At 38.2% G+C, this 27,481-nt stretch overlaps 1 protein-coding gene and 1 non-coding gene across 3 annotated transcripts; both read right to left on the bottom strand.

The window, feature by feature from the left end:
- Window positions 1–380: 380 nt before the first annotated feature.
- On the bottom strand, window positions 381–27,481 carry KPNA4 (karyopherin subunit alpha 4). 2 transcript variants are annotated; one of them, XM_088530468.1, is made up of 17 exons: window positions 27,324–27,481; window positions 18,914–18,958; window positions 17,998–18,087; window positions 17,884–17,913; window positions 17,749–17,801; window positions 15,783–15,878; window positions 15,577–15,662; window positions 12,773–12,859; window positions 11,371–11,540; window positions 11,229–11,273; window positions 9,732–9,863; window positions 9,350–9,478; window positions 7,714–7,818; window positions 6,106–6,177; window positions 5,269–5,431; window positions 4,366–4,460; window positions 381–2,311 (listed from the first exon to the last, which is right to left on the bottom strand). In XM_088530468.1, exons 2-17 carry the CDS (start codon window positions 18,953–18,955, stop codon window positions 2,213–2,215), a joined length of 1,494 nt encoding a protein of 497 aa, XP_088386594.1. In that variant the 5' UTR covers window positions 18,956–18,958; window positions 27,324–27,481; the 3' UTR covers window positions 381–2,212. The 2 variants fall into 2 exon arrangements, with proteins under 2 accessions (XP_088386594.1, XP_088386593.1); XM_088530467.1 differs by lacking the exon at window positions 27,324–27,481.
- LOC148593562 (small Cajal body-specific RNA 7) lies at window positions 8,725–9,042 on the bottom strand. Its single transcript, XR_015913694.1, has one exon.

Below are 27,481 nucleotides of genomic sequence, written 5' to 3'. Positions count from 1 at the left end.
TGGAACAATGCAACAATTTCCTACTGCACATCCTTCACACAGATCTTTTAGGGCCTTCAAAGTTAAAAATAATTCCACTCATGGCATGTCAGCTACTGTAAAAACACCCATTTAAGCACGTTAGCTCCTTCAGAGGATACTTAGGCTTTGCATGAATAAAGCTCTAGTTTGTTTAGTGAATATGCACTAGATAATCAGGTAACGGAGTAAATATTTCATAATATTTACATCAAAATATCCTTCTCAAGCTTGCATAGCATATTGCAGTACACACAGGTACGTGGTAGGCAGCCTCAACCAAAAGACTTAGCAGACGCACAAGGAATGCAGCCTTCTTCAGAAGTTTGTGTTGGTACAGAAAGACACACTGGATACAATACTGTTGCAAGTTTTAATGTTTATTTCCCCAAGACAGCCTAGCCTGCACTCTACTTGGATAAATTTCACAAGCTAGTTTCCGCTGCTTCTAGTTTTAAACTTTAACCATGTTTCTGATGACAAGGAATGCTGCAAAAATACTCTAGTCCAACAAAGAGTTATGATCACAAAATAATCTTTATCCATTCTACAGTGTTTCAGAATTACCAGTTGATTTTAAAACACAAGGTAGATATAGATGCTAATGGTGGCTAATCTGGTATGTTTTATTATAGCAAACTGTTGTTCATGCAACACTTGTGCTCAAAGGGGAAGGCACAGCATTTCCTACAATGAGCCACCTTATAAAGAGTTCATTTTGTACAAATTTGTAACGTCACCTTTAATTTAGTGTGCAGAACCTCAAAACTGAGGCATTACTCCAATTATAAAAACACTTGCATCCATTTTATGCAAGTTTTAAAAATACAAAGTTGTCTCTCTAAAGTGGCTCAAAATAGATTGTTCATGGCTGCCTACATCTAAGATAAAAAGAGTCTAAAACAATTGGATTAGGCATATTAAAGGTGTTCAAACCATGACTTGATTTGTACATCTATTCACACCTCTTTCGGTCTTTATTCGGCAGTACATATGCACCAAATTTCATTTTTAGAAGTTTCCATATCATTTTCATAGAAAACAAAGTTTGAAAACAAGTAACATTGAAACACAGCACGGTATTCTACCACAACGGAAACATTTGATTACAGGACTCAACAAAATCTAAAAATGAACTATGCTGTAGATTACCACATGCAAAGGTCTTTATGTTGTCTTTGAAAATGAAAAGGATGAGATTTTTATTACCACATTTTACTGCTTTCTACTATTATGGCAAATTGTGTACTGCAACACAGTCTATTTGAAGGGAAATGTATGATTTTTCATGCAAAAATCTACAAATTAGTTTTGATGATATGGAAAGCTTTTCATAACATCAAACATTCATCTGGTGCAAATGCACAGGGAAGCCTTCCTGAAAATTCTGACTTTACGAACAACTAATAAGCCATACAGGAAAGAAATTAAAAATAACTAAAAGAAAAAAATAAAAAGGGAAATAAAAACAAGAAGAAACACAGGCTGCAGGAGTAAACCAGAGTCTGCTGCTAAACCGGTCTTTTTTTTTCTTTTTTTTTTTTGTCCAGTGTAAGTTAACACTTATGAACTCATTTTGATGATCTACTAGGTTTGTTATCAGCCCCCTGAAGGTGAATCAAGCTTGCATGCGTTCACATACAGCATCACAACCATTCTCTCGTACACACGCCACGCCAGGACTAGGAGGCTGCTTCATGACTGAAGAGCCCCGCGGTGGAAACGCCAGCCTGGCTCCCCAGCATCGAGTCCAGACATTCACTCAACGTTGTCCATTCACACGGTGCTTCATAGCAAGGCCTGGGCTCATTCTCCTTGGGCTTATATGGGCATCCTATTCTCTTATGCTTACAAGGCTTGATGATGATAGTACTGCATATCCCCCCCATTGCTCTAGTAAGTCATTGTTCCTTCTCAGGCACTGAAGATCTTTGACCTGTAGCCCTTTTTCTTTGAACAATCTAAATAAGCATTCAGTGTGAAGTTTTTCATTACATTTTGCCACTCATTCTCACTCGCACCCACTCGCCATCTTGACTTCATTTGGGCTTTTCTGTGATTCCAAATGAAATCTTCACATTTTCTTTCCCGATTTAATGCAGCAGCGGATCCCATGAGCCAAGATTGATGGATCAAACCTTATTTTTTTTTTTTTATTCAGTGCTGCATTGTACCTAACTTCCAAAACACCACTCTAAAACTGGAACCCTTCTGCTGGTACATTGGCAGATGAATTGAAACCAAATGTTCCGCCTTGTATTGCCTCTGGAACAAGGCTAGGATCTTCATCAATCTGTAAGAGAACAAGGAAATTAAATAGGTACAGAGTAACCAAAGTCTAGCTAAAAAATAAACTGCCAGACAATCCTAATGAACATTTCACTTCAGTTTACTACATTGCATTACATCTTCCCAATTTTCTACCGTAGCTTAGCAAAGTTTCCAAGTCCTGTAGTGGGTATTCCAAATTTAAGCTGCTAAAAACAGTCTTCTGTCTTCCTGTCATCTGAAAGATGACCGCAAAATACCTTTCTGGCATAATATATACTTCATGGCAGATAACAGGGCATCAGTTCAACCAAACTTTACCATTTTGCTATATCTGCTCTTATAAGTTCTTCAACCAAACAGAAGACATTAGTTTATGGACTCACATGTGTCTTTCTATGCAGCTAAGTTCTTGTTTAAAATGCACATACATTTAAAATAACCTTCTGCTGATTTACATCATATATTTAAACTGAAAACCAATGTTCTGGGTCAGTTCTGGGTCATTCAAGACAGCAGAGAGCTTATCAGATGTGAGAAGCCAAGTTTAGTCAGAAACTGGCAGTTACAGAACTATTTTAGGTCTCATCCTTAGGGGGAAAGGATACTAGGCTTCAGTTAGGCGTCAGACCTTCACATGCTTCGTTATGAAGCAGCAGCCATGCAGCAGGGTAACATAAGGATTCATTTTTCATCAAATCTGGTAAGTTTACTAAGCGAGTTCTCAACATCTTAAGCACCCTAAGCTTAAAACCAAATAGTACTTCGCAAAAAAAAATGCATACAGTACAGTATGCATACTGTTAAATGCTTTAACACTTTATTCTTTAAGAAACAAACAGCAGCCAGCAGAGCAGAAGTGCTCTTTAATAGCATGGCTGCAGAAGATAACACAGAGATAATGGCAGAGAGTCAAAAATCCTTCTTTCTGATATGGGGTACCCATGATGTGCATTTTATCAGCTTCCTCTATGCTGTTTTTTAAATTGAAAGTAGAATGCACACAAATAATCCTAAACGATGCACTGTATTTATCACATCATTGAATAATATTTTAAAAGATTTTAGGCACTTAGTTCATCCTGTTGGAAAAACTACACTTAAGGTACCAATGGACAATTTACGATTCTTTCGGTCTCAAACAAGAAAATCATTCAAAATCTATGATTATGAACACAAGGTCCATACAAGTGAACCAGTGATGATAAACCTCACTTAAACAGGAGTTGTTATGACAAATGGTTAGCACCAGTGTAGTTTATACTTGCTTCTTATAGTGGTAACATCTAGCAAACAGTTTACACTAAATTTTGCAATATTTTTCCTGTATCACAGCTGATAGGCATTTCCCACCACTGGGGAGCTGTACGTCTAAAGGGCTTCAGGCAAATAAAATTAAGTGAAGATATCAAGTATTCTGCCAAGCAAGAGCACAGGTTGGAAAATACTACATTTTCAGTAAAATAACTATTCCTAGAATACTTACGTTAATTCCAGATTGTACAAAATACAATCTTTAAAATAAATATTTGTTCTTTTGTAACTGTATACGCTACACTTTATTTGAACAAGTAAATCCAGTAAATAAAGCATAGGGGAATGCAGATTAGAAAATATTCACTAGAATGTATTTCTTTAAAAACGATTGTTTTAAGATGTGCTTCAAAACCTCAAAGTCTCTCATTATTGCCTGTAATGAACTATTCAGGAAGGCTGTGACACCAAGTTAGAAGTTTTATGATTCCAATAGCCCATTTTTAGTTTTATGTTTATTTACACTTATAATTAGTTTTAGAATCTGTCGGTGTTAGTCTGATGGAACTTTAATAAAGGAAGCTAGTTATGGTTTCAATGAAACAGCTCAATTATATTCACATCCCTGAAATGAAACTAGAGTTTTAAATATAAATTATACACAACAGGACTGTAAGCGTACATCAGTAAATTGGGTACAATAAAAAATCCTGAAGAAACAAAGAAGTATCAGAGCAGGCATTATTAGAGTTGCTGTGTCTATCTTGAATCGTCTTTATAAATAACCAATTTCAAAAGCAGATTTCATAGCTATCAGGCACTTACATCATCTGAAGAGAAGAACTGATCAATGATCTCATAAGCCAGTTTGTAGATGTCTTCATTTTCATGATTTTGTAGCTGTTCAATTTTCTCCAGGCCTAAAGGAAACACATAGAAGATAGAATGTAGTTAGAATTCGAAATTCAGTTAAAATAATCTTCCTCTCCCTGAGGCCCTATCATAAAGAATAATTAACAATGGATCTAGGAATAAAAGCTTCATTTGAGCTGCTTAAACATAAAAAAAAAATCTCAGATATTCAAGGAAATATATAAAAGACTGGGGCACACATATTACAACAACAACTTTTAGGAAGGAAAAAAGTCTAGCACTGATAGTATTTCTCTCTCCCCACCACAAGTGATTAAGTTAATTGGGGAAATGAGCAGAAATCAAGAGTTTCACTGATGTGTTGGCACCTGGTGTGGCAGCCCCTGTCCTCTGACATTCAAAACCCACTCACGCTGTCTGCAAAATGCACACGATCAGTTACTGACCTGCAGCTTAACTACAAACCAGAAACTCCAGTACAATAAAATTAGTAGCAGATATGAGCAAAGAACATTTACAAACATTAGAAACTTCTGGCTATTATCTTCATGTTTAAAAAAAACCCCAAACAAAGCTTTTATAATGCCTCAGTTTATCAGTGCTCTCTTTCCCTGAAGACTTTCTTTCAGACAACTTAAATAGCAGCAAGTCTAGAAAACCTGAAGCTATTAATGAATTTCTGCAGCTATTATATTTCTACAGCTTTTGTATGTAGAAATTCTTAATGATTCACCCAGACAGGAAAAGGGATTTCACTGAAAATGCTGGCTCCAAACATTTGTGCCAAGACATAGTGAAGCCCACAGAAGCAAAATCATTTCTGGAAATTCTGCATAGAAACATCAGGCATCATACCTCCACACTCTTCTATAAGATTGGCTATGGTTTCTGCTTCATCTTCAGCCATTTTTAATATATTACTTAGTCCATCCAGAACAACTTGCACAACTTGTGCATCTTTTACTGTTAGCAAATTGCAAAAGGGAGGAATTACATTTTGTTGAATTAAGTATGCCACCTAGGAAAAAAAGCAGAATTGGTTCAGAATCATGAGAGAAGCCAGCAGGGCACCACAAATGCACACAAACTACTGAAGATGCTCAGTAACACAACAGCGTAAGACTCCAGCAATCATCATTTCAGATATGTCTTTTTATGCCTCGACTATCATTTATGAGTTAGGTTACAAACACACAAGTCCAGATCACTTAGACAAGCAGTAAGTACTGTAATGTCTTCATTATTAGAAAAGGAGTTTCAATTTGATCTTCCAAGAAGGATAAGCTCCCTCCTGACACAGTAAATAATCTGGGTTAACAAGAAACTTGAGCATTTGTACTCAATGGCTTCTGCCCAACATTAACAATTAATCCCATTTTCATTTAACTTGCTGACATGCAAGAAACACTGTCTGTCTGTAGCTTCCAAACTTGTACTTTCCTCAAGGAAAGAGCAGGTCAGATGCTGAACAACCAGGAGCTTTATCATAGCTTCCAGGCCACATCAAATTCCCATTGATAAACCTAACCCACATACTTCCAAAACTGGAAACTGAAATCCCTTTACAAAAGGGGAAAGAAGTTACTGAGCAGGGGAGGAATACACACTTTGATAGTCTTGAACTAAGCTACAGCAATGCTCTCAAATGCACTTAAGAAAGAAAGATAAAGGACTCCTGAAAGTTTGACTCACTTGGTCTTTTCTTCCACTGATCGTTAAGTTGCTTATTGCCCAAGCAGCTTCCTTCTGAGTACCAAAGTCACCCTAAAATACAATAGTAATTAGAAATAATCATTCACAAATTCATCCTGTTTAATATAGTACTCTGGTAAAAGTTTATGTTTGTTACAGTCATTTCTACATGGTATCACCACATCACTTTAGCTAAGGAGGAGGTAACTGAGCACCTGTAGATGTTTATGTCCACAGTTTTCACCCCTTCCTTGCAACCATGTTCTTAATGCTCCTCTAGAGCAAGAGAAACTTGTTTGTATCCAAGGAAAACAGCTGCAGTACTCTTTCCTGACTTCTGACACTGCTTATCAATAGCTGTCATAAATAAGTGAGAGATAATGTAGTGAGTGGCAGTTTTGATAAATACTGTGCACTGAGCCAGCCAAATGAAGTCTGGCTCTGAAGTTAGCCCACTCATCTGAAGATCAATAATTGGTAGCAAAGAGCTGTTCATGAACAGCTCTATGTTATTGGGGAAAAGACACAAGTACTTCTTCTGTCCCAACACCAGCGTGACACAGGACTTGGCATTTTGCACTAGCTGAAAGCATCCGGCTGGTATTTCACTTGCTTCCACATTTCAGGAAAGCAAAGACAAGCCATGAATAAAGTAGAAAATATTTGAAAGACCAAAGCATTGCATGCTTTTCCCCTATTTAAAAACACCCTTTTAGCCACACTTTATCCTCGCAGTGGAGTTACTGTGCGCACAATGCAACTTGGAAAGTGGTGTTTTTTAAATAAATAGTAAAACTCAACAACTGAAATGGGATGCAAGTATTTGAATGCCAGCTAGATGATCCACTGGCATTCAAATTCTGGTTCTGAACGTGCCAGGAGAGGCAAAACAAGAGAAAACCTTCCAGAATGTTTTACCTGCAACTACTTCACCTGAATAAAAAAGTAATTAACCCCCCTCCCATAAACAATATTCATCTTAAAGGCTTAATCTGCCACTGAAAAGAACACATTTACACATGCATATACGCATATGCATATATGTATATGGTAAGTAACAAAAACCACTGAACACAAAAGCTACATGCTTTAACAGATACCCATTTTTGATGCAGTTTTACCAATTAAAAAATGGTCAAGTTAATAAATACCATCACTGAGCACCTCCTTATGTTTCCATGTAACAGAAGTAAAAAAAGGACAAAGCATCTAGAACAGGCAAAATGCTGGGAACTAACTTAGCACTGTTCCCATGCAGATCTCTGTACTACACAGAAGAGAAAACTCTAGCATCACTGTTTACAAGGACAGAGGGAAAAATAAGAAAAAAAAATACAGGATTTAAAAGGAAATTGGAAGGAACTTTCCTAATGCATTCAGACATACATCACCTGACAGCCCTTTACAAATACATTACTGCTGGTTCAGATATTCTTTTATCTTGCAGCAAATGGAAATGCACACGGAGCTCGTTTACCAGCTGGTCAATACCACCTCCCAGTTTCCACCCACACCAGATTTTACAATACAATGTGAAAGGTAAAGCAAGAAGTCCAACGCTACTTTTCCTACTTAAGAAAATAAACAGTTAAATCCTTGTTATCTAACCTTATCTAGAAGATGTATTATCATTGGAACAAGGTTTGCATCTATGACTGCCTGAACTTGCTGCTGATTTCCTGCAGTGATGTTAGATAGGAACCACACTGCTTCCTGCAAAATAAAAGGGGTTACTGAAATTAATTCACAAAGTCTTCTATCCCATATTCTATTTTCAGCTCAGTTAGCTTTTATACATCCACATTTTTACAATTGATACAAGAGCCATTCTGAAATACAATTGAAGACTTATTAGGTCTATTCTGTGTACAGCAGAATTCCTAATAACTGTAACTGAAAACTACTTCTCAGGAGACTCCACAGGGCTTTTTCGTCTTTCATTGTAAAGGAACTACAACCCAATACTCCAAATTTATAGATTAAAAGGAAAATTTAAAGGCAAAGTCACAAAGCTACAAACAAGCACTCAGAATGGATTCTGCTACTGAAAGGGCATGTTGGTGTTTTCAGCTGACTGCCAGAGCAGCTCCAAAATGCCTCACAGGATCATGCATTTCACAAGGGATAAATAAAAGATGTTTTTCTCCTGTTCAAAATTGTGTCTCTTTGCTAGTTTCAAATCATCAAGTAAATGCAATGCATAGTAATCAATTCAAATACACACTTTTCAAGAACACTGTGAAGTCATATGATCCATTACGATCATTCTACCCAGAAGATCACATGCCCATGACACCCTCTTTCCAGCAATAACCACTGGCAGATGCCTAGGAAAGAGTGTGCAAGAGGAGACCTTTTCCCCTGTGGGCTCTCCTAGGCCTTGACAGTTGACATTTTGAATTGAGCCAAATGCTGCATTTGGATTGATCTATAGTCACAAGAAATAATGAAAACAAAGACATAAAATCAAGTACACAAAGAACAAGCATCTCCTTGTTTTTAATCTTGTAGTTGATAAATTTCTCTTCTCCTTATCCTACATGACCTTTTGGATGAATATTTAAGTCTAACACAAGATCCATAATTTCCTGTGTTTGTGTATGTGAACATTCGAGTCTCTTGGATCAGATCACAGGTTCGTTTTCACTAATGAACCTGTTAGAGATTTTTAAGATGCCTAGGCTAGTCTGGTGAGCTTGTTTTGGGCTCTAATCATCGGCAATGTTGAAAAGCAACACCCCAGAATTTAACAACATGCCTCAGATGCACTCCGGAATCAGCACTTCATTATCAGTGCCCCCAGTTTATAGCCTTTTATATACCACACACAAACACACACACACACTGCCCTCACCCCCCAAAAGTTTAATTCAAATGCTATTTACCATACACACTCCATTCAGAAAGACATCAATTATCTCTATTTCATCACTTCCAAGAGAGTCAGCTTGATTAAAATAAGTTACATTTACCTCACATGTCAAGAACTAGCTTGCATATCAATAGGTAGCACTGCAAGATATAATTTCATTTCAAGAAAAAATTAATTTGAGTAACGAAAAACTACCATTCCTGTCAAGGACAAGTTGGTAACTCCTCAGATATTTTAAGTATTTTGAAGAGGAGGGGATTCAGCACCCCATGTCACTCAAAGCTCTATCACACTAACTATTCATGTAATTCAAAATACCCAAGTCAAACATCAAATAATCCTCAAGCAGGCACAGTCTCTGCAGTTACATACCTTATTAATTTTTTCTTTGGGATGTGTCAGAAGCGCTGGAAAATGTGAAAGAGCTTCACAATTCAAAACTACCTGTGTCTGTTCATCGGTACCAGTGACAATGTTTCCTACAGCTCTCAGTGCAGCAGTCTGAAACAGAACAAGTTCTGCTGAAGTTCTTTTGAACAAAAACGATAATTTCTTATAAACAGAAAGGACAAAAAATTTTCTAATTAAACAATCTGTACCTTCAGAATAAGAACAGTTAGGGTAAAGCATTTTAAAACGCTGCGTGGTACAGCTTTTGCAGAATATGTTTTAAAATTTAAACATGAACAATTAAAAGAAACAAACTATCTCGGCATTACACTTTAAACTTTTTCTGGTAGTTATCTGAACATACTTGCACTTTAACTTCTTGATGACTGAGAAGAGGAACCAAATGAGGGACTATTCCAGAGTCTATCACCATCTGGATCTGTTCATTGCCAGCATCCGTTAGATATGAGAGTGCCCAAACTGTATCTACCAATATCTTAAAAAAAAAAAAAAAAAGAAAGAAAAAAAAAGAAAAAAAAGTTAATTAGCACTGAAAGGTTATACGTTTTAACAAAAATTAAAAATGTATACAGATCATATTCTGAAGTCAAAGTTTTGAGGCAATGCAGCAGATTCACATCCACAACCCATTTTGTCCTATAAGTTTTGCATGTTCCATTATTAAGTCTGAAACATCTGCTATGTAAACTGTTCCCACTCCCAAAAACACACATAGAAGCAAATCAGCTGAACAGCCCAGACTGCTACAAAAAAAATTATAGATGTAATAACAAGAGAAATTCAAGACTATTTGCACATTTCATGGAGCAGTGGAGGGACAATGCAAGTTATGAAAGATCGATCCCTTGAAGGATGATTAAGTCTTAGGAAATACAGGACTGCTGGCATCTGACATGCTTGCAAATCAGCAGCCTACACTTCACATAACCTCAAGTTGTTGTTCCTAGAGCTCTGCCGAGCTAAGATAGACTTTGAAATTCTTTAGAACCTAGTGCTGCAGTGCTCCAGACTGGATTTCCTAGGGGTATGTGTGTGTACAAACATTCACACAGAAGCCAGTTAAAGTAGCAAATCAGAACATTTCAAGTGACAGCTTGACAAATTGAGCATTATTTCAGCTGACAACTCTTGACCAACTGATCTGTAAATATAGACATTTCAAGAAACTCAAAATAAGCTTCTTCATTTTCACCTTATGGAATCATTAAAATATAATCCAATATACTTATCAGTTTACTTATTTATTTTTTTTTAATTTATCAATGCCTAAAATTCAACCTTCCTAAAAGGCAGAGGTACAATCCTGAATAACTCTACCTTTTCTTTAGGCAAAAAGCTGGGCAGTTTAATGCTTTCAGTAAAGTCTCCACTTACTTCACTGTGGAAATAAGCTAAAGTTAATATTTAATACCTCATAAATTTCATGTAAGACTTGCTAGCATTTTACATTAGAACCAGTTACTCATTTCTTCCTGGATTACTGGACACTTTTGGATTACAACCTCAAACTGGCACTAGCTGTACAAAATTCTATGTTTATCTATGTCTGCAGAAATTGATACAACTGCATTTTCACTTCCTATGAGGATGAAATGAGAGCATGAAGAAAATAAGCTGATTCTCTTAAGCATAGGGAAAGCACATCAAATTGAGTACTTGCCAAAAAAGACAAAAAACATAACTGCTGCTTAAAAATATGTATCAAGATATCAAAATAGGCTTGCAATGAGCCAAGAGAAAACAGTGGGTTTTTTTGTTTGTTTTTAATGCTACTTATGATGAATCATATACTTTTGTGCTACACATGAGCACAAAACTTGCTGAAAGTGGTGCTACTTACATTTACATCTGTGTGGTGAATTAAAACGCAGAGGGCTGGAAGGATCTAAGGAAAAGAAACATTTAGTATTAAACAGTTATGTTTAAGGCATTCAGATATTCAACTTCATTTAATTACACCGAGCAGTGAGTAATTCAGTCACCTCCTGAATGGTTTCCATCGGTGGAGGAGGATCTTTGTGACGACACAAGTTGACCATGACCCAAGTAACATTTCTTAAGAAAGTTATGGGAATAGATGGGCTGATGAAGGACAGCAGTGGTTTCACTACTCCAAGACTAATGACATAATCTCTACACTGGGGTCCATCACCTGTTTAAAAGACCACACACAAAGAAATATGAAGACAAGCCATCCCATGCCCTTCACAAAAACAGTACCAAAAAACTACTCTCTTAAATTAACATTAAGCTGTGAACTTGTGCTTGAGTCTTACACTCTGTTGTATGGGGCTCAAATCTGTCCCACCTGCTCGTTCATCATGCATCCAATAAAAATTAAAACACGAATATTAACGACTACTTCGTAAATAATGCATCAAATATTCAGCACTTATAGGGGAGTCAGCCCACTATTTTCTGTACATTTAAGATTGTTTACATTAAAATGTTTACAGATGTGAAGTTAAAGATGATGAGCCAGGGAGATTCCTATAGGTAAACACAGACACACATCTATCAACTGCACATGTAGAGCAGATCTGCAGGACAGGGCAGTGGCAGGGCAAAGGAAAGGGCTGGAAGATAGTGCAAACAACAATAGCTGATTGTCCAATGCATTCCTGAAGATCCCTACCAGCAGATTAATTAGTTCTAAAACATCCCAAGAGTAGTTCAGAATTGCTTGAAAAGAGACATTGTCACCTTTTATTTGAGACTTAACACTACTGTCACTACCTATGCAGCACTACAGTTGCCTCAGACACGCCACCTAACTCATACAACACACAACACTAGGAGTCACTCTAGGCAGTTACAATACTGAACTCATTTGTTTACTTTCCAATATCTTAGAAATGCCTAGATGCTCTTTAGATTGCAGAAATCTCAGGATCTTGCATCTGATATTAGCTTTCCAGCATTGTAAGTGTAATCAGGACTATGATCACATACGCTGCAGAGCTCACAAGAAGGATCGCGTTCACACAGAAAAAGGATGATCAAAAGAATGCTTGGGTGATCACAACCAAACTACAATTCAAACACACATGATATATGTGAGCTCAGGTCAAACATCACAGATCAACAGAAAAGAAAGTTTTTATTTTAATAATCTGCATGTCTGTGTGTCAGTAGTTTTTCCGGTACCTAGAATGAAAGATCTAAGGGCACTTTTTTGTGCACAGACTGTGCGTTTGTAGACAAAGCAGGAAGAAGCTAACAACAGGGTGTAATTCTTGACATAATACCACCTCAGTGTTATCAAAGGGCTGCATTCCAATAGTTGAATATATTTCCATGCTCTAATAAACAAAATCCTAGCTATTTTACTCATTTGATTTCAAAATGAGCTTAAGTATTTTTAATAGCAAAAGTAAGACAAACCTATGATATTGCCTAAAGCCCACACAGCTTGCTCACAAACATTTTGATGAGGTGAATGCAGCAGTCTCAGGAAAAGTGGCACAGCATCTGCAAAATACAAACAAAAGAAAACAAGCCCTTGTTAAGAAATAGTTTGTCTTTGAGATAACTGACATAATCACCTCTTCCAGTCGAGTATTGATCACAGCCTTAATACTAGCTTTCTAGATGATATTGAAAAAAAACACCTTGCAACAATTATTCCTTTATTAGTTTCACATAAAAGCCTGCAGTCCAGAACACTAAGAAAGCAGCTCTCTCCATTTAATTTGCTTAGTCTTAATAAAAGTTTACTGAAGCTCATCAAAACTCCATCTTTAATTATACTAATTGGAGCAAATTTAGGAATTCAGTGCCAACTTACTTGCCAGAACTAATTGACAAGTACTATTTAACATCAACCTCACCCAGTCCCCTTTGCCAAGCTCAGGTACACCTGCATTACTGAAGACAACGTAGTAAGAGGGAAGCACATGGCTTTGATTTGCTGCAATCTTACGATTCGAGTATGCTCTTTACTTCATCATAGCTTTACTAGCTGAAAATCATGCACCAGCTAGCTGGACCTAATGCACAGAAAGGCAACTACTTGAGGACCTTCCAAGCACATTGCAAGTGGGAAGCTCCATGCAAAACTGCAGCAGATAACTTCAAACTCCCTCCTGCTGGAACCACAGCTGGGCACAGGTATGGTGACCTCCAGGGCACACAAGAAGGCAAGCTAAACGGCACCACAAGAATCCCTGATGCTGATGCAAAGCATTCATTAAGCACCAAGGCACCATGTACTTTTCCCTGCTATTTCCAGACTCAGTTTTACTAGTGTATTTTGAAGACAATCCTTATCAAAGCGTCTGCACAGCAACAGCAGCTGTTTCTACAAATCCATTCTGCTCAGTCTCCCAAAAGCTCATACAGATCAACATGAAGTATCCTTCTAGATCAGTAAGTTTTGACTCTCAGGTTGAGAACCGTTGTCTGAAATACCAGAACATTCTCATTGATTGCCACAGAGGAGATCCTTTCAAATGCCAATACACGACCAAAAAGAGAGTCAACTGACTGAGCAGTGAGAAAGGGATCCAAAAGACACACTGAACCACACAATCGTTATCCACAACGAGGGAGTTGCCGTTCTGCCCCATGCTAGGGTCAGACAGGAGATTGCTCCTAAACAGCAAGAGATACTGAGCCAATATACATCTGGATAACTCATTTAGATATTCATTCTTGCCCCAAAACTAAGGTACTTACATGACAAATTATAATCTGAAAGTAGCTTCAGATCACATGGAATTTCACCAAATACTGGTATTTTATAGATTCTCAATATATTCTGTTTTTTCTTTTTTTTTTTTTTTTTGCGCTATCAGGTTACCAATTACCATAGATTCCTTATTTTTTCTTAAGCAACGGTACTTGCAATGCCTCTATGCACTGCCTGGGAAACATTCCCAACAACTATATTAATATTTTCAGAAAGATGATTGACTATTCTTTTTCATTTAAATAAATCATTGCAAGAAACAAACCACATTTCTATAGGTTGCAACTATTAAATTGGCTAATATAGAGCACCCATGCAGGCCTGGCTACATCAGAAATCATCACCAAAATAAACTGCTCTAATAAGTGCTCAGCTTCAATCCATCAATAAGCTGTAATTTTTTTTTGCTAACTCTTTAAACCTAAATCAAGCCACATGTAGCACAGCTTATAAAAGAACTAGATTTTTCAAAAGAAAACAAGATGCAAACAGGCATCGCACAGTACGTTTTAGAAGCACTATTATGCAAGTTCCGTGCAGTATAAAAAAATCCAATACATGATCATGGATGGAGAACCTACAAAAATACAGAGTATAATTCCGTGCCTTTTCATTGTTGGAAACACAGAGCACATCCAATGGAACCAGCAGTTCAAGCTGCAGTACAACACTGAGTCCAAGTCTTAAAGCTGCTATCTCACTTAATGGAAGTTTTGTGGATTTTGTTTTTCCTCAAGTTTTAGGGAAGACTTGTTTTAATATTTGCTTGATTCTACTATGGGTCAGAAGGTCGGCTGTTTAATTTACCAAGTTCAAAGAAATGGCTGACACTTCTATTTAGCTCTGCTTGACCAACAGAAGCACTACTTCAGCTCAGGGCATGTTTCAAGCACAGACAATTGTTTTGCTTGGCAGTTCAGATTCCAAGTACCATTCCTTCCCAAACTTCAGAATCCACAAAGCACGAAGCGCAGCATTGTATCTTCAACATTATTTTGGAAGCAAGTCTGACAAGAGGCACTCTCTGAACTTGGTCCACACCTTTTCCTCCCTCTTCACAGTTAGGCAGGAAATTTCTCCATGGGAGGTTTTAAAAAAAATCGAAAATTGGAAACCAGCAGATATCATCTCTGCTAAAACAGTGAGTTCCCAGAAGAGATTACTCACCATCAGGAAACCCAACTGAATTTAAAATCTGAGAAAATGAAGAACAAAAGCAGGTGTACGCTTCAAGTGATGCTGCTTGCCAGAGAAGAGGTAGAACTTCTGGCAGGAGACTTCATGGGCAGGTCCTTCAGCGACGTGCCTGTGATTGACAACTCAATTTCAACCATCCTGGCTATCGCATGAAAGGACCAACCCTATCATGGGGATTGGTGAACATGCTTGAGACAGAACAGGAGTGTAGATGCCGTTTACAGTATCATTCAGATCTTCTTATTTTTGTGGAAGCTACTGTGCCCATTTTATCAAACATCAAAAACACTATTTGACTTACTAGATTGAACTACAGCCTGTGTTTGTTCAGAGGTTCCAGATGCAATGTTTGTCAAAGCCCACGCAGCTTCAAATTGTAAAGAAGGACTACAAAATAAGAAAAAAAAATGTTGTAACATGACTTTTCATTCAAAATCCATAGGCATTTTAACTGAATACTGAAAATTCCTGCAATAGTTAAACAATTTTAGTTATAGGAGTACTTACTTGTCATCTCTTTCAAGACAGTGCACTAAAATAGGTAATATTCCTGATTTTATTAAATCATCGATGGGTGGATTGCGATCACTGGAAAGCAGTTTTCTGTTTAGAAACAAAAAAAAGAAAATGTAAGACTTACCGGGGAAACACAGTATGAAACATGATGATTAGAAAGGCTCCCTAGAAGTCATCTAGTCCAGCCTCATGCTTGAATTACTGCTCACACTAGATCAGGTCAGTCATGGCTTCATTAGCTGGGTTTTTAAAACCCCCAAGTGTGGAGATTCCATAAGTTCTTTGGGAAACATGTTCTAGAGCTGTGCTTCCCCCAGTAGTTTTTTTCTTTTTTAAGCTGTCAAATCTCATACTCTCAAAGACCAACTAGGCTTTATTTTCTTAACGTCAGAGAGAAATAACTAAAGCACCATGATAGAAACCACTAAACTACTGAAAAATCTGCAGTTTGTGTACCATAGTTACCATATATTCTCTATTTTGGAAGAGTATCACCAGTCAGTCAGAGGCTACTGAAATTATTTAGTTACACCCTCCTGCAGCCTCTTCCTCCTCCACCCAATCGGGCAGATAAGCAGTCCCTGGCTGCCCTGACAAGACTGTCAGAAGGTTGTTTCTTCCCTCCTGAGGATAAACTGAAAGGCCAGGGGTTCACAAAGCGCTGCTGTGAAGTACAGAAGTGTCCAGATTTATCCTAACTGCTGATCCCTTTAGCTTCACCTTCCTGCAGGGGAGGAATTTAAAGAGGATGAAGAAACGTTCCCAAGAGGTCACTTGGGCTTCTTCCTAAAACTTTTACAGGTAGCGAAAACAGAAACTTTCTGGTCATCTCTTCATATTCCAATTTATTCACAAATAATAAGCCTGTCATAACAACTGCCAAGATGTGCATTTTAAACTTCCAACTCGGCAAAGCAGATTCCTTCTAGAAGTGATGACTTCTACCTATAAGTTTACAAGAATTAAGAAGACAAGATGTTTTTGTGTGTCTTGGTTTAAGTACTGCTCAATTTGTATGCTTTGGGGTTCAGTTTGGGCAAGATTTTTCCTTCTCATTCCAGCATCAGACCAAACAAAGACACGGAGTAATTAGCATCAAACTACAAGCATTTTCCTGTGTAAAAAATACTTGAGGCTCTTAGACTTCGCCAATGACAAATCGCACTGGTTTAACTTTTATTTTCAATTGAAAAAGTATTTAAACTAGTAAAACACCCATGTGGATATTTCCAGACTTAATTCAGGGCACTTCAAATTAGCTTATATCAACTATAAAAAAGGGTTTTCTAAGTGACACTATTTTGAGCTGATGCATTTTTATTTTGAAGGCCAAGTCCCCTGATGAAAAGGCATGAAAACGGCTTTAGCATTTATCACATTCAAGTACAGTAACCTCCACAAGGAACTTCCTATTCATTTGACTTCTGAGCTAGAAGTTTTCTCTTACACTTGAAACACCCCTTTCTCCTCAGAGGGAAACAAAGTTGTAGCACCCAGCTACAGCAAGAAAAAAGAGCAGCAGCTCATGAAACAACAGCACAACTGTCAAATTATGCAAACGCAAAGAAATTAACAGTATTTTTGGAATTGTACTCAAATATATAACTATATATTTAACAATTATGCAGTTCCCCTTAAAATGAGAGGAGCTCTTACAGGCTTAGTCAATGAAAAATACACAAGAGATTTTTATAGTAACTTGTTTCTGTATTTCAGATTAAATATTGTTTATAATTCTGCTAATTACATAGTACACTCCACTTGCAAGGAGCATCGTGTTATTATTTAACTAGTATTTCTTTGCACCTAATGAAATTGTGACCACTTTGAATACTCAGGCGCTCGGATCTTTTATAGCCTTCTTTACTGAGGATTTTTTTTGAAGCTTAAATAAATAAATAAATAAATGACATCCTATTTCTAAATTTAGCTGAACTAGAAGAAAAAAAAGTCTTACCTTGCAGCCTGCACAGCACTTAGCTGTATACCCTGGTTGTCACTTGAAGCATTCTGAAACAAAAGAGAAGTTAGACTTTTCACATATTTATCACCAGGTTATAATGAAGTTCAAACACAATTAAAGAATTTTTACCTGTACTATTGCCTCCAAGGAAGTATTTTGCTAAAAAAAATAAATTAAAAAAAAAAGTTAAATGTTTGAAGAGTCTTCTGAATTACTACCAAAAAAAAATGAGTTGGTTCTTACCACTCTAAAGTCACCATCTATATCAGAATCTTCACAGATATCTTCTTGGGGTACATTCCTCCTCTTTAGAAGATGCTCATCTCTTTTGTTCTTAAAGAAAAAAAATGATTTAATGTCTTAAAAACACTGAATGGGTAGAGCAGGGATAGAAGAAAAGCTTCTCTTTTAAGACAGTATCACACACATGCTTTCATCAACACAAAGTTCCAGCATTCAAGAAGTTAGAAAGAAAAGCAGAGGGAAGCAAAATCTCTTTCTAGAAAAAAGGCTTCCATCCAATTTCATTCACAGCAACATCTGTATTTCTAGAGGTTTCACATGCTCAAACTCATCAGCATTGACACTTACAACCTACTTGACAGACTTTATAAACAAGACAAGGCAATTCCCAGAATCTAGTTTTCTTCTCATCCCAGAACATCGAGATAGGATTTCTCAAGAGCTAGAGTTTTGACCATTTTAAGCAGTTTTATCTTCACACATACCCCCTCCACTACTTTACTTGCATCTCTGTTTCAAACTGCTGCTTTGGGCAAGAATATCCTTCTGCCTCTCTATCTTACCAGGAATTACTCATTTTCAAGGACGGGGGGAGCAGGGCGAGAAATGTTTTTTAAGGCTTAAGAGCCTATCTGGAGAAGTCAAAATTATTCCCCTTGCTGAATTACAAACAAAACTGTAATTCTCCATTAAAATAAATTATATTAATATGAAGTTTGCAGTTGCACATATGGTAAATTTAAAAGTTCCTTCTAAATCAAAAGCACCTACACAGAACTTGTAAAACAGAAGTGCTCAGCAGCAGTGTTCTCAGTGGCCTGCAGAACACACAACAGCATTTTTAAGCTTTAAATACAAGCTCTTACTGAAATACAGCCAACTCCCATTTGGTAAGAATAATACCAGTTCACCTTACCTTTCTCAACTCCACAACCACTTCATTTCTTTGTCTTCTCATAGTCTGAAAGGAATCAAGATCAAAGAGAATGCATTATATTCTGAATCTAGATCAAATAAGAACAGGTTTTACAAAACTTTTTCTAAAGCTTACGAACATTAAGCAGTGCTTATACACACAGGATGTATAAGTGTATATTATTAAGTGTAAAAATCCATAGGAAATGGGGATACTGTGCCAAATTATGCTCAACTATTATTTGATAGTTAAGTACAATCCCCTCAGGTCTTTGTATTGAAAATGAAAAATAAGACAGCAAACTTAATCTGCAAAGAAAAATGTCTTTTGAGAGAGGGTCATGATGAAAGAGCTGTATATGAAGAGCAGTAGTGCCAAGAAGACAATACAAATACTAGAGCCAAACCAAAAAGCATTTATTTCTCAGGTGTTTCTGATTTCTAAACTTGACCATTATTTATAACCCTTTCTTCATTCAAGTCTTTTAACATCTTTCAAACTACTAACAATATGATATTTCTGTAAAATATACAAAAGAGTATTCACCCAGTAAAGCACAGCCTGATTTACAAGAGCACAATCCTCAAAGCTGCCTAGCACCTGCAGGTACTATTAGTGCTATTACTCATCAAGTTACCTGAAGAGCTGCTCCCAAATCTAGCACCAGTGTTCCCCAAAAACCAGGCCTGGACAAGAGATAGAGCCTAAGGTCAAAGCTCAGACACAGGCAAACCTGCCACTTTATTGAGAGGCAGAATACAAAGTGCTACCTCCTTTCGGACAAGGACAGACCAGTAAATTAGGAAGCAGTAAAGCCTGGCTCAACTGCTTTAGCACCTCTCAGGATTAAGAACTGGCACCTCAGGGCAACCCGAGAATCGGGTGACTGCACAGGAAGAGGCACTAGATACAAAAAAAAAAAACACAACTGCTGAGCTAAAAAGAACAAGGCAATTATTCAAAGTAAATATATCTAGACAACACAGTGATCTATTTTTAAATCACGCCTACTTGGATTAGGCCTGGCTTCTAAGCCATACAAGCCCTGCACCAGTAAGCGTACTTTTCCATACAAGTGATGCAATTTTTTTCTACCAAATAGCCACAGCTCATGTAACAAGTTTCACACATTTCTGCTGGTCACATTCTGTTAGTGCACGAAGCAGTAGTGGCTGGTACCTTGCATAATGACTTTGTATACAAGTTCAAATGAAAAGACCTAATAATCAAAGCTGATCCACAAAAATATTATTTATAAGTGACAATCATGAGAATTTTCTACACAGAATACGATTTAGATTGTCCAAAAAAATGCAATCTTAAGTATACAGAAGTTTGTTTTACTCTGCTTGTTACCACAGTGCAAAGTATAAATCAAAAAGTCTAATAGTTTTCTCCTGCTTCAAAATCTACAGTCAGAGTAATTAAATCAAAACTAAGTGAATTTTATTGCGACTTAAGGAAATAAAAAATCCAGAGCAAAAGGGACCCCATTAAAGTAGAATACAAAGGAAAAAAAAAAAAGGTTAAAAGCTTCTCTATAGCAATAAGCAGTTCTGAAAATAAGGATTAAAAGTCAGACTTTCAGCAGCAGTCTTTTAAATGAAAACGAATGTGCATTTCATTGCAATCAATATTTTTGTTCAGTTTTCTTTCTCAAAGGAATACGCTACAGAAAAAAAGGAAGGGGACAGGAGCAGAGGTAAGTAGAAGAAGAGAGGATGACTCCCTGCTGCTTTGGAGGTAGAACGTTTCATTGCTCAAGGACCAAAATGCACTTCACTATGAGAAAAAACAGACAGAGGAAGGAAAAGAAAACAATGAAAACAAACCACCCCACATAGTTTCCCACTCTATAAAAGACAAAGCACAGGATCATACTCGACGCAGATGAAGCGCCCATAACTAGATAAGAGTCAACATGCAAGTACAAACGGCCCTACACTCGGAAGCACCAAAGCAAGTATCCAGTAAATGTGTCTTTAAAGCATGTGCTTGCAAACATAGGTCAAAGTTAAAATTAATAAAAGATCAAAGGTACTAGAATAAGAGCCCAGTGCAACTTCAATTCATAGCTTTCATCTAAAATGTCATACCCCCCCACCATGAGAAGTCGACAGCAAAAGTTAACAATGCTAGACTGCAGAGAAGGGGATTTTACCTATAAGTAGTACAGATTCGCTCTCCATGACTGGATGAGCTTTTTAAAATACTTTTCAGAACTTCTCAAATGATGAAAAATCTCAAAATAATCTATAAATTGCATTTAAGTATTGACACTGTTCTCACCAAACAGATATTCTCTGACTTATTCCGATACCTATTATAAACACATAAGCTTCTATAAATACATACGCTTATACTTAAATTTTAAATGTTTTGTAATAGTTCCAACTCAAGTGTCTTGGCTGGGGAAGAAGAAAAGTCGAAAGCAGCAAAATTTCTCTAGGAACCATCTTTCTGTATACATATTTGGTAGACATTCCAACAGAGAATCCTAGCACTGTCACCTGGCAGTTCGTGCTTCAGCTTTCAAATGTGGGCATCACTTCAGTGCCTGGGGGTGAAGTCCTTTGCCAGCAGTTGCCTGCACTGCAGGATGCTATCAATTGCCTAAGTCAGCACTAGATAATTTGAGTCGAGAAAACTGTACATTCTTTAGCAAGGACATTTATTCCAGGTGAAGGATGAACGGTAGCTCTGAAGAACAGAGCTGAAGGCAAGAAGCACTCACCAGTCATGCACCTGCGCTGGAAGGGCCAGTCCCTTTCCAGAGAAGCCAAAATCAAGCACATTAGTGGACACCACTTACCACAGAGGCACTTCACAAAGACTGTGCAACCCCACAGCTGACAGATCTGCTAGGAGCTCTCAGCCTGCATTCCCTGTAGTTTCTCTCAAGTTTATTAACCCGACGTATGCAAGTAGAAATTAAGACGAGGAAAGCTTTCATTAAAAGATTCCAGAATAGCAAGCCCCCATCATCCCAGGGGATTAATTAACCCCCTTCCAAACCTCAACTGCATTAGTTACTGCAAACTAATGAAAGAAGCACACCTAAAGAAAAGCTGCACTGCAAGAAACACTTTTTTTCCCAGACTTCAATAATGACACCACTGTTTACAGCAAAGCTTAACTGAAAAGCGCAAGACAAAATATATAGTTTCAAGGAGCAGAAGACTGATTGCTGGGGCACCAGTTGCAAATCAGCATTAAACCATAAGAGATACTAAAAGATAATACAGTTACTAGTAAGTCTGAAAGGGAATGTATTCTGACTCAACTAGAACATACTTTCAGTAGGAAAAATACACCTGCATATATGAGAGAGATGGAGAGAAAAGAAATACCGAAAAGGGCTCAGATAAGTGTTTTGAAAGTTTCATTGCCTGAAGAAAAAGCATATATACAGTCAGCCAGGCTTAAAAAAAATCTGAAACAGATCTATCTGAAGAAAAAGGTGCTTCTCATTCCAGCAGAAGACAGTCCTTCGGTTTTGATTCCTGCCTGCCTCTGAAGACCTGAATACCTTAGACTCACAACAGCCTCCTCGTGAAAGACAAGCTGGAATTACCAGCAAAAACAATTTACCAAAATAGGGCTCTTTTAAAATAATTTTCTGTATGAACAGTACTTGCTTTACAAGCTGGTTATTACTGGTTAAGTCTCTCACTTCCTCCTAAAGAGGGGACATGAACAACACAGGAAGAATTGAAATCAGCTTTGTCAACAAGTTTCACAGCATCATCACTCCAATTTGGAAGAGGAATTTTTGGAAAAACACCCCAAAAGCAGAAATCCAGATAGATGTTTCTCGGCAGGTAGAACCTTAAAGTTAGACTTTCTGGTGTAACCTTCTGCAAAGCAGAAGGTCCAGCTTGATTGTCAGACTTCTCCAAATTAACTCTCAGCATGCACTAATACTACTGTAAGAACCAATCTCAATTTAAAAGTTTCTAAAAACAGAGAATTTAGAATGGTCCTTGACAAATGCTCCCATTTAAAAATATGCATCACTTTAGCATGACTTTGCCTGGCTCTTTCAGCCACTGAATCTTCTTTTGCTACAATGAAAATCAAATTATCAGACATGGCCTGTGATTGCCAGCCTTCCATCCTCCTTTTTTCCTCAAGTATAAATACACACACAACTCCAAGTTTTATCATAAAGGAGGGCATTAAGCACTCCGTATCCCATTTTATCATTACAATGTTTCATCAGCTAATGGCAGCAGGATTCTGATACTAATTCAGTTCACAACACCAAATACAGAGGAAACACTATTTTCCACACTTGTGAGCTGCTCAGATCTAATAACCCTTTCTAAATATACTCCCATGCATCTGGAGCTCATGCTCAGCTGATGTATCACCATCCCTCTTCAAGTTCTTCCCTTGAATCACTGCTTTTCAAGATCTCAGTCCCTAGCACACACATAATCCATCTCTATTCCTTTGTGGGTTTTGCTATTATAACTTATTTCACCCACAAAGCTCTTTCTGCACCCACAGTATCAAGAGCAGCCAGTGTACAAATAATGTGAGAACTTCTCTTATGCCTCCCATTCCAGAAAACAGTTTGCAAAAGCAAATGCTCGTTGTTTCCATTGCAAAGGGCAACAGCAGTTACTGTAAAGCAGAACTGCTTGACCCATCTTCCTGGCAACTGCTGTTATGCACTGGCATAGCCAGTCTGATATAGGATTCAAAATACAAACAAGAAATAATGTGGGAGAAAAAACTAACCCCTAGTTACCTCAATCCTTTTGGGGGCTGCATGGTACATTCAATTTTTTGTGGAAAACACCACTGACTGTGGTCCTGTGCACCAGCTTACCCATTAACATTGGCTCACAAAGCACTCGGTCTGTAGAGCACTTTGGGAAAACTGGTCTCTAACCCCGAACACCCAACACGGAATACAAATTTTCCTGTGCTTCACAGAACAACAGGCAAATGAACTATAAAACAAGAAAAGACCTCCTCAGAGACACATGCAAGTCCACATTTGGATTTGATAAAAATTCATTCTGCTCACATTCAGTTTAATCAGGCCTTCTTTTATTTGTTAGTCCTCTATACCAATTCTGGTTCGTTTGCAAACTAGAACAATAAAGTTTACATCAAGATTACTGATAAAAATGTTCCACAGTTTTAAAGCAAACAATCTTTACAAGCTATCACCTAAAAACACATCTCAGCAGCTCTTCCTCCCTTAGAATTATAATGGAGACCCTCAGTTACAAAAATCAGTATGTTTCTTCCTGGAGAAGGTGTGCACACCAAATAAAAGTGTTTCACACAAAGACAACAACGTGTTTTTTTTTTTTAAAAAACATCTAAATGCATGAGCTTCACCACAGAATACAAGTCAGTTTAACAGCATCTATTTTTAATCAGCTCACAGTGGGTGAAGTTAATGACTTCTTTCACTTCCTTCCTACCTGAATTCCAAACAAACTTACTATTTTGTGTGGGAGAGTGAGTAAAGCCACTAAGTCATGAAGTTAACTTTTTTTCAATCCTCTGAAGCCTTCTTGGTGTTCCCAAATATTTTATTAGCCTTACAAGTCCAGTGAACTCCTTTGGCAACTCTTTGAAAACTCTCTGAAAACGTTGCTGGGCTGTGCTGATTTTAAAACATAGAGATTCAGTGGCTTTTCCAACTGCTGTTTTGAAGCACCCTTCTTTGTAACAGTATGGTTGTTTTATAACATGTTCCCCTCAAATACAATGGCATCTATTGGAGATATCAGTACTATAAATAATGAAAAAGGACAAAGAATCATTCAGTATTTCTGGTCACAACAAACTCAATTCCTAAGCTAGTCATTAATGTCATCTTAAAACTTACATCAGTAATTGCTCACAACTTAGCATGTTCCTGCATGCATACCTAGCCAATACTTAAGGGTATGAAGAACTTTTATTAAGTATATATTTTTAAGTTAGTGTGGGTTTGTTTTAGGACTAGATTTATATTTTTAGAAGCATGATGAACTAGAAAATAAAAGTCAAACTTTAATTTTTGCATGTGTAAAGGACTAAGCATATGCTTAGTATTTTAAAAGACAGAAGCGTAAAAAAAAAAACTTCCTGTCTTCTGAAAAATAAGCCTCATAGCCTACTATTAGGTGATAAGTCCTGAAAAGATTAGTGCAACATGACAGCCGCTATTCTTAATTATCAATGAATGGACTTGAACAACATTAAGACTGTGAACCATTTTTTAAAAAGTTTATAATCTGCAATATGATAAACCTTCATAATCTCTCAAAGTATTTATTAATTGGGCACTCAGCAAAACTAGGGTGATTTAGCATTTCTTTGACAGTCTGTGGAGACCAATTGTCACAGAAAAGAAAAAAGATCCCCATTTTTGAATAAAAGAAACTAATTGCTAAAGATGTAACATCAGCAGATGTAAAATGAGGGAGGAGTGAATAAGTCAGGAGGGAATGAGATAAAGATCAAATAGTGGTTTCCTACGTGAAATAGACACTTTTCTGCCAAAAGCAAGGGAGAAACACACTTGTCTGATGAACTAACCGAACACTCATTAGCAAGTGTTGCTGCCACCTGACTTCAAGAGGGCATTTCCAGCATCTCACGCTCTAATGAAAAATGTGGGGCATAAGCAGTTAAGCAAGAATGATAGCCATAAGCCTGAGCTATTGTATAAAAAATAACTGTCCATGGTAGTTATTTTCGGTACCAACCATATGTTCCAAGATTTGTTGGATAGATGTCAGTATCTAAAGTGTAATATTGCTCAACCCTGTTTTCATCACTGTGGAAGGACACCTAAAACGCATCAGCAATTACAAAAAATACTTGATTATCTGCTTCCTGATACACATGCAGAGGGTTCTTTATTTGTGCATGTTTTCATGTTAAGTCTTCCCTACTTTGTCCAACTTACCTTAACTCTGAGTAACACAGGCACAATCCAATCTATTCTTTTCCATATGGTTCATTTTTTAGTATGTCAGCACATACTTTACTGCACTTTCCTGAACAGTCTCTTCTCCTACAGTCATCTGTTCAGAAATAACCGAAGAACTTGAACAAAATAACACAAACATCTAAGGCAAGGCTTCACTAGCAAAGGTAACAACTCTGTTACTAAACAACAAAGCAATTGCTGCATTAATTATTGCCATTTCCAACTATTTTGGCATTTGGCATTGCCAAATTGCATATTGTACGTGATGGAAGAGCATACTGTTAACCCAATGTAACTGTTTCCTAGTAAGAACTTTCCTTAGATGTTGATTTCTTTTTTTGTCTAAGTTTCAAGGGGAAAAAAAATGCAAAATACTATTGACTTCTAGATTAGCCAGCTTCCCAGGAAGAAACATGGGTGGTATTTTCCATAAATGACAGCAAAATAAACACATCCTTTATTTTTGAAGAAAAATAAAAAGGATACTCGAACACCACCTGAGCTGCCTCGTTGTAGGAAGACGGGGTATTCTTGTATTCTACCCACAGAGACACGCACTGGGGTCATTGGAAAATGCAAGTGAGAAACATGTGAAACCTACTTCACCGGTGAGCAAGCGCTCCATGCGACCATGCAGGGGTTCCCCCGCCAGGCCTGCTGGCAAGCGCCTATGGGTGAGGCTCTGTACGCGATTTTGATATTAGAATCCTTACTAGAAAGCCCTAAATTAATTATCCCCTATGCTGCGTTGACGAAGCAGCTTTGCAGCTGAGGCAAACAGCACGCACGGCCTCCAGAAAGTTTGGAGGCTGAGCAGTACCAGTCACCACCGCTCCCACGTGCCATAAACCGAGTGCTGAAATGTTAACGCTCACCCCTCTTGAAAAATATTCTAAAAGGGCTGTTAAAAGGAGCAGGCATTGGGTGTATTAAAGATTAAGAGTTGAATAGCTTAAGGGAAGAACAGCAGAGCACACCAGTGGGCCCAAATCCCTGACTCAGGCTTTTCGGGACTGCTGAGAGCGGAAAAAAAAGGGGGGAAAAAACAAAAGACAAAAAAAAAAAAAGAAAAAAAAAAGCGGCGCCGCTAAGCGCGGGGCAGGAAACTGAGGAAGAACCACGCGAAAGCGGCACTTTTTCCGGCGCGGCGGGGCGGAAGCGCCTCGGCGAAGGGCGGTTTTAACTGCACCCAGGCGGGCCCGATAAGCGCCCGCCCGCGGCGGCGGCGGGAGGGGAGCGGGGGGGAGACGGGGGGGGCGCGTGGGGCCTCGTGGAGCCGCCACCCCACGCGTGGAGGGCGGGAGGGGGGGGTGAGGAGCGGGGGGGAGGGGCGGCGCGCGGCGCCCAACGGCCGCGCCCGGCGCTCGCAGCGCGGCCTCCCCCTCCCCCCCGCTCCGCTGCCGCCGCCGGCCCCGCGCGCGCGCTGAGGCGGCGGCGGCGGCGCCCCGCGGCGGCGGCCGTTACCTCCAGGTCGCGGCCTTGTTCTTGAAGTTCTTCAGCCGCTGGTTGTCCAGTTTCTCGTTGTCGGCCATGGCGGGAGGGGGGGGAGGGGGTAGGGGGGGGCCGCACGGCCTCCTCCGCCGCCGCCGCCGCCTCTTCCTCCTTCTCCTTCTGCTTCCTTC

Source organism: Tinamus guttatus, unplaced genomic scaffold, assembly GCF_059628265.1.
Source record: "Tinamus guttatus ecotype Peru unplaced genomic scaffold, ASM5962826v1 Tinamus_guttatus_pri_ptg000376l, whole genome shotgun sequence".
In the NCBI taxonomy this organism is placed as follows: domain Eukaryota; kingdom Metazoa; phylum Chordata; class Aves; order Tinamiformes; family Tinamidae; genus Tinamus; species Tinamus guttatus.
This window is presented reverse-complemented; position numbering and strand designations above follow the sequence as displayed.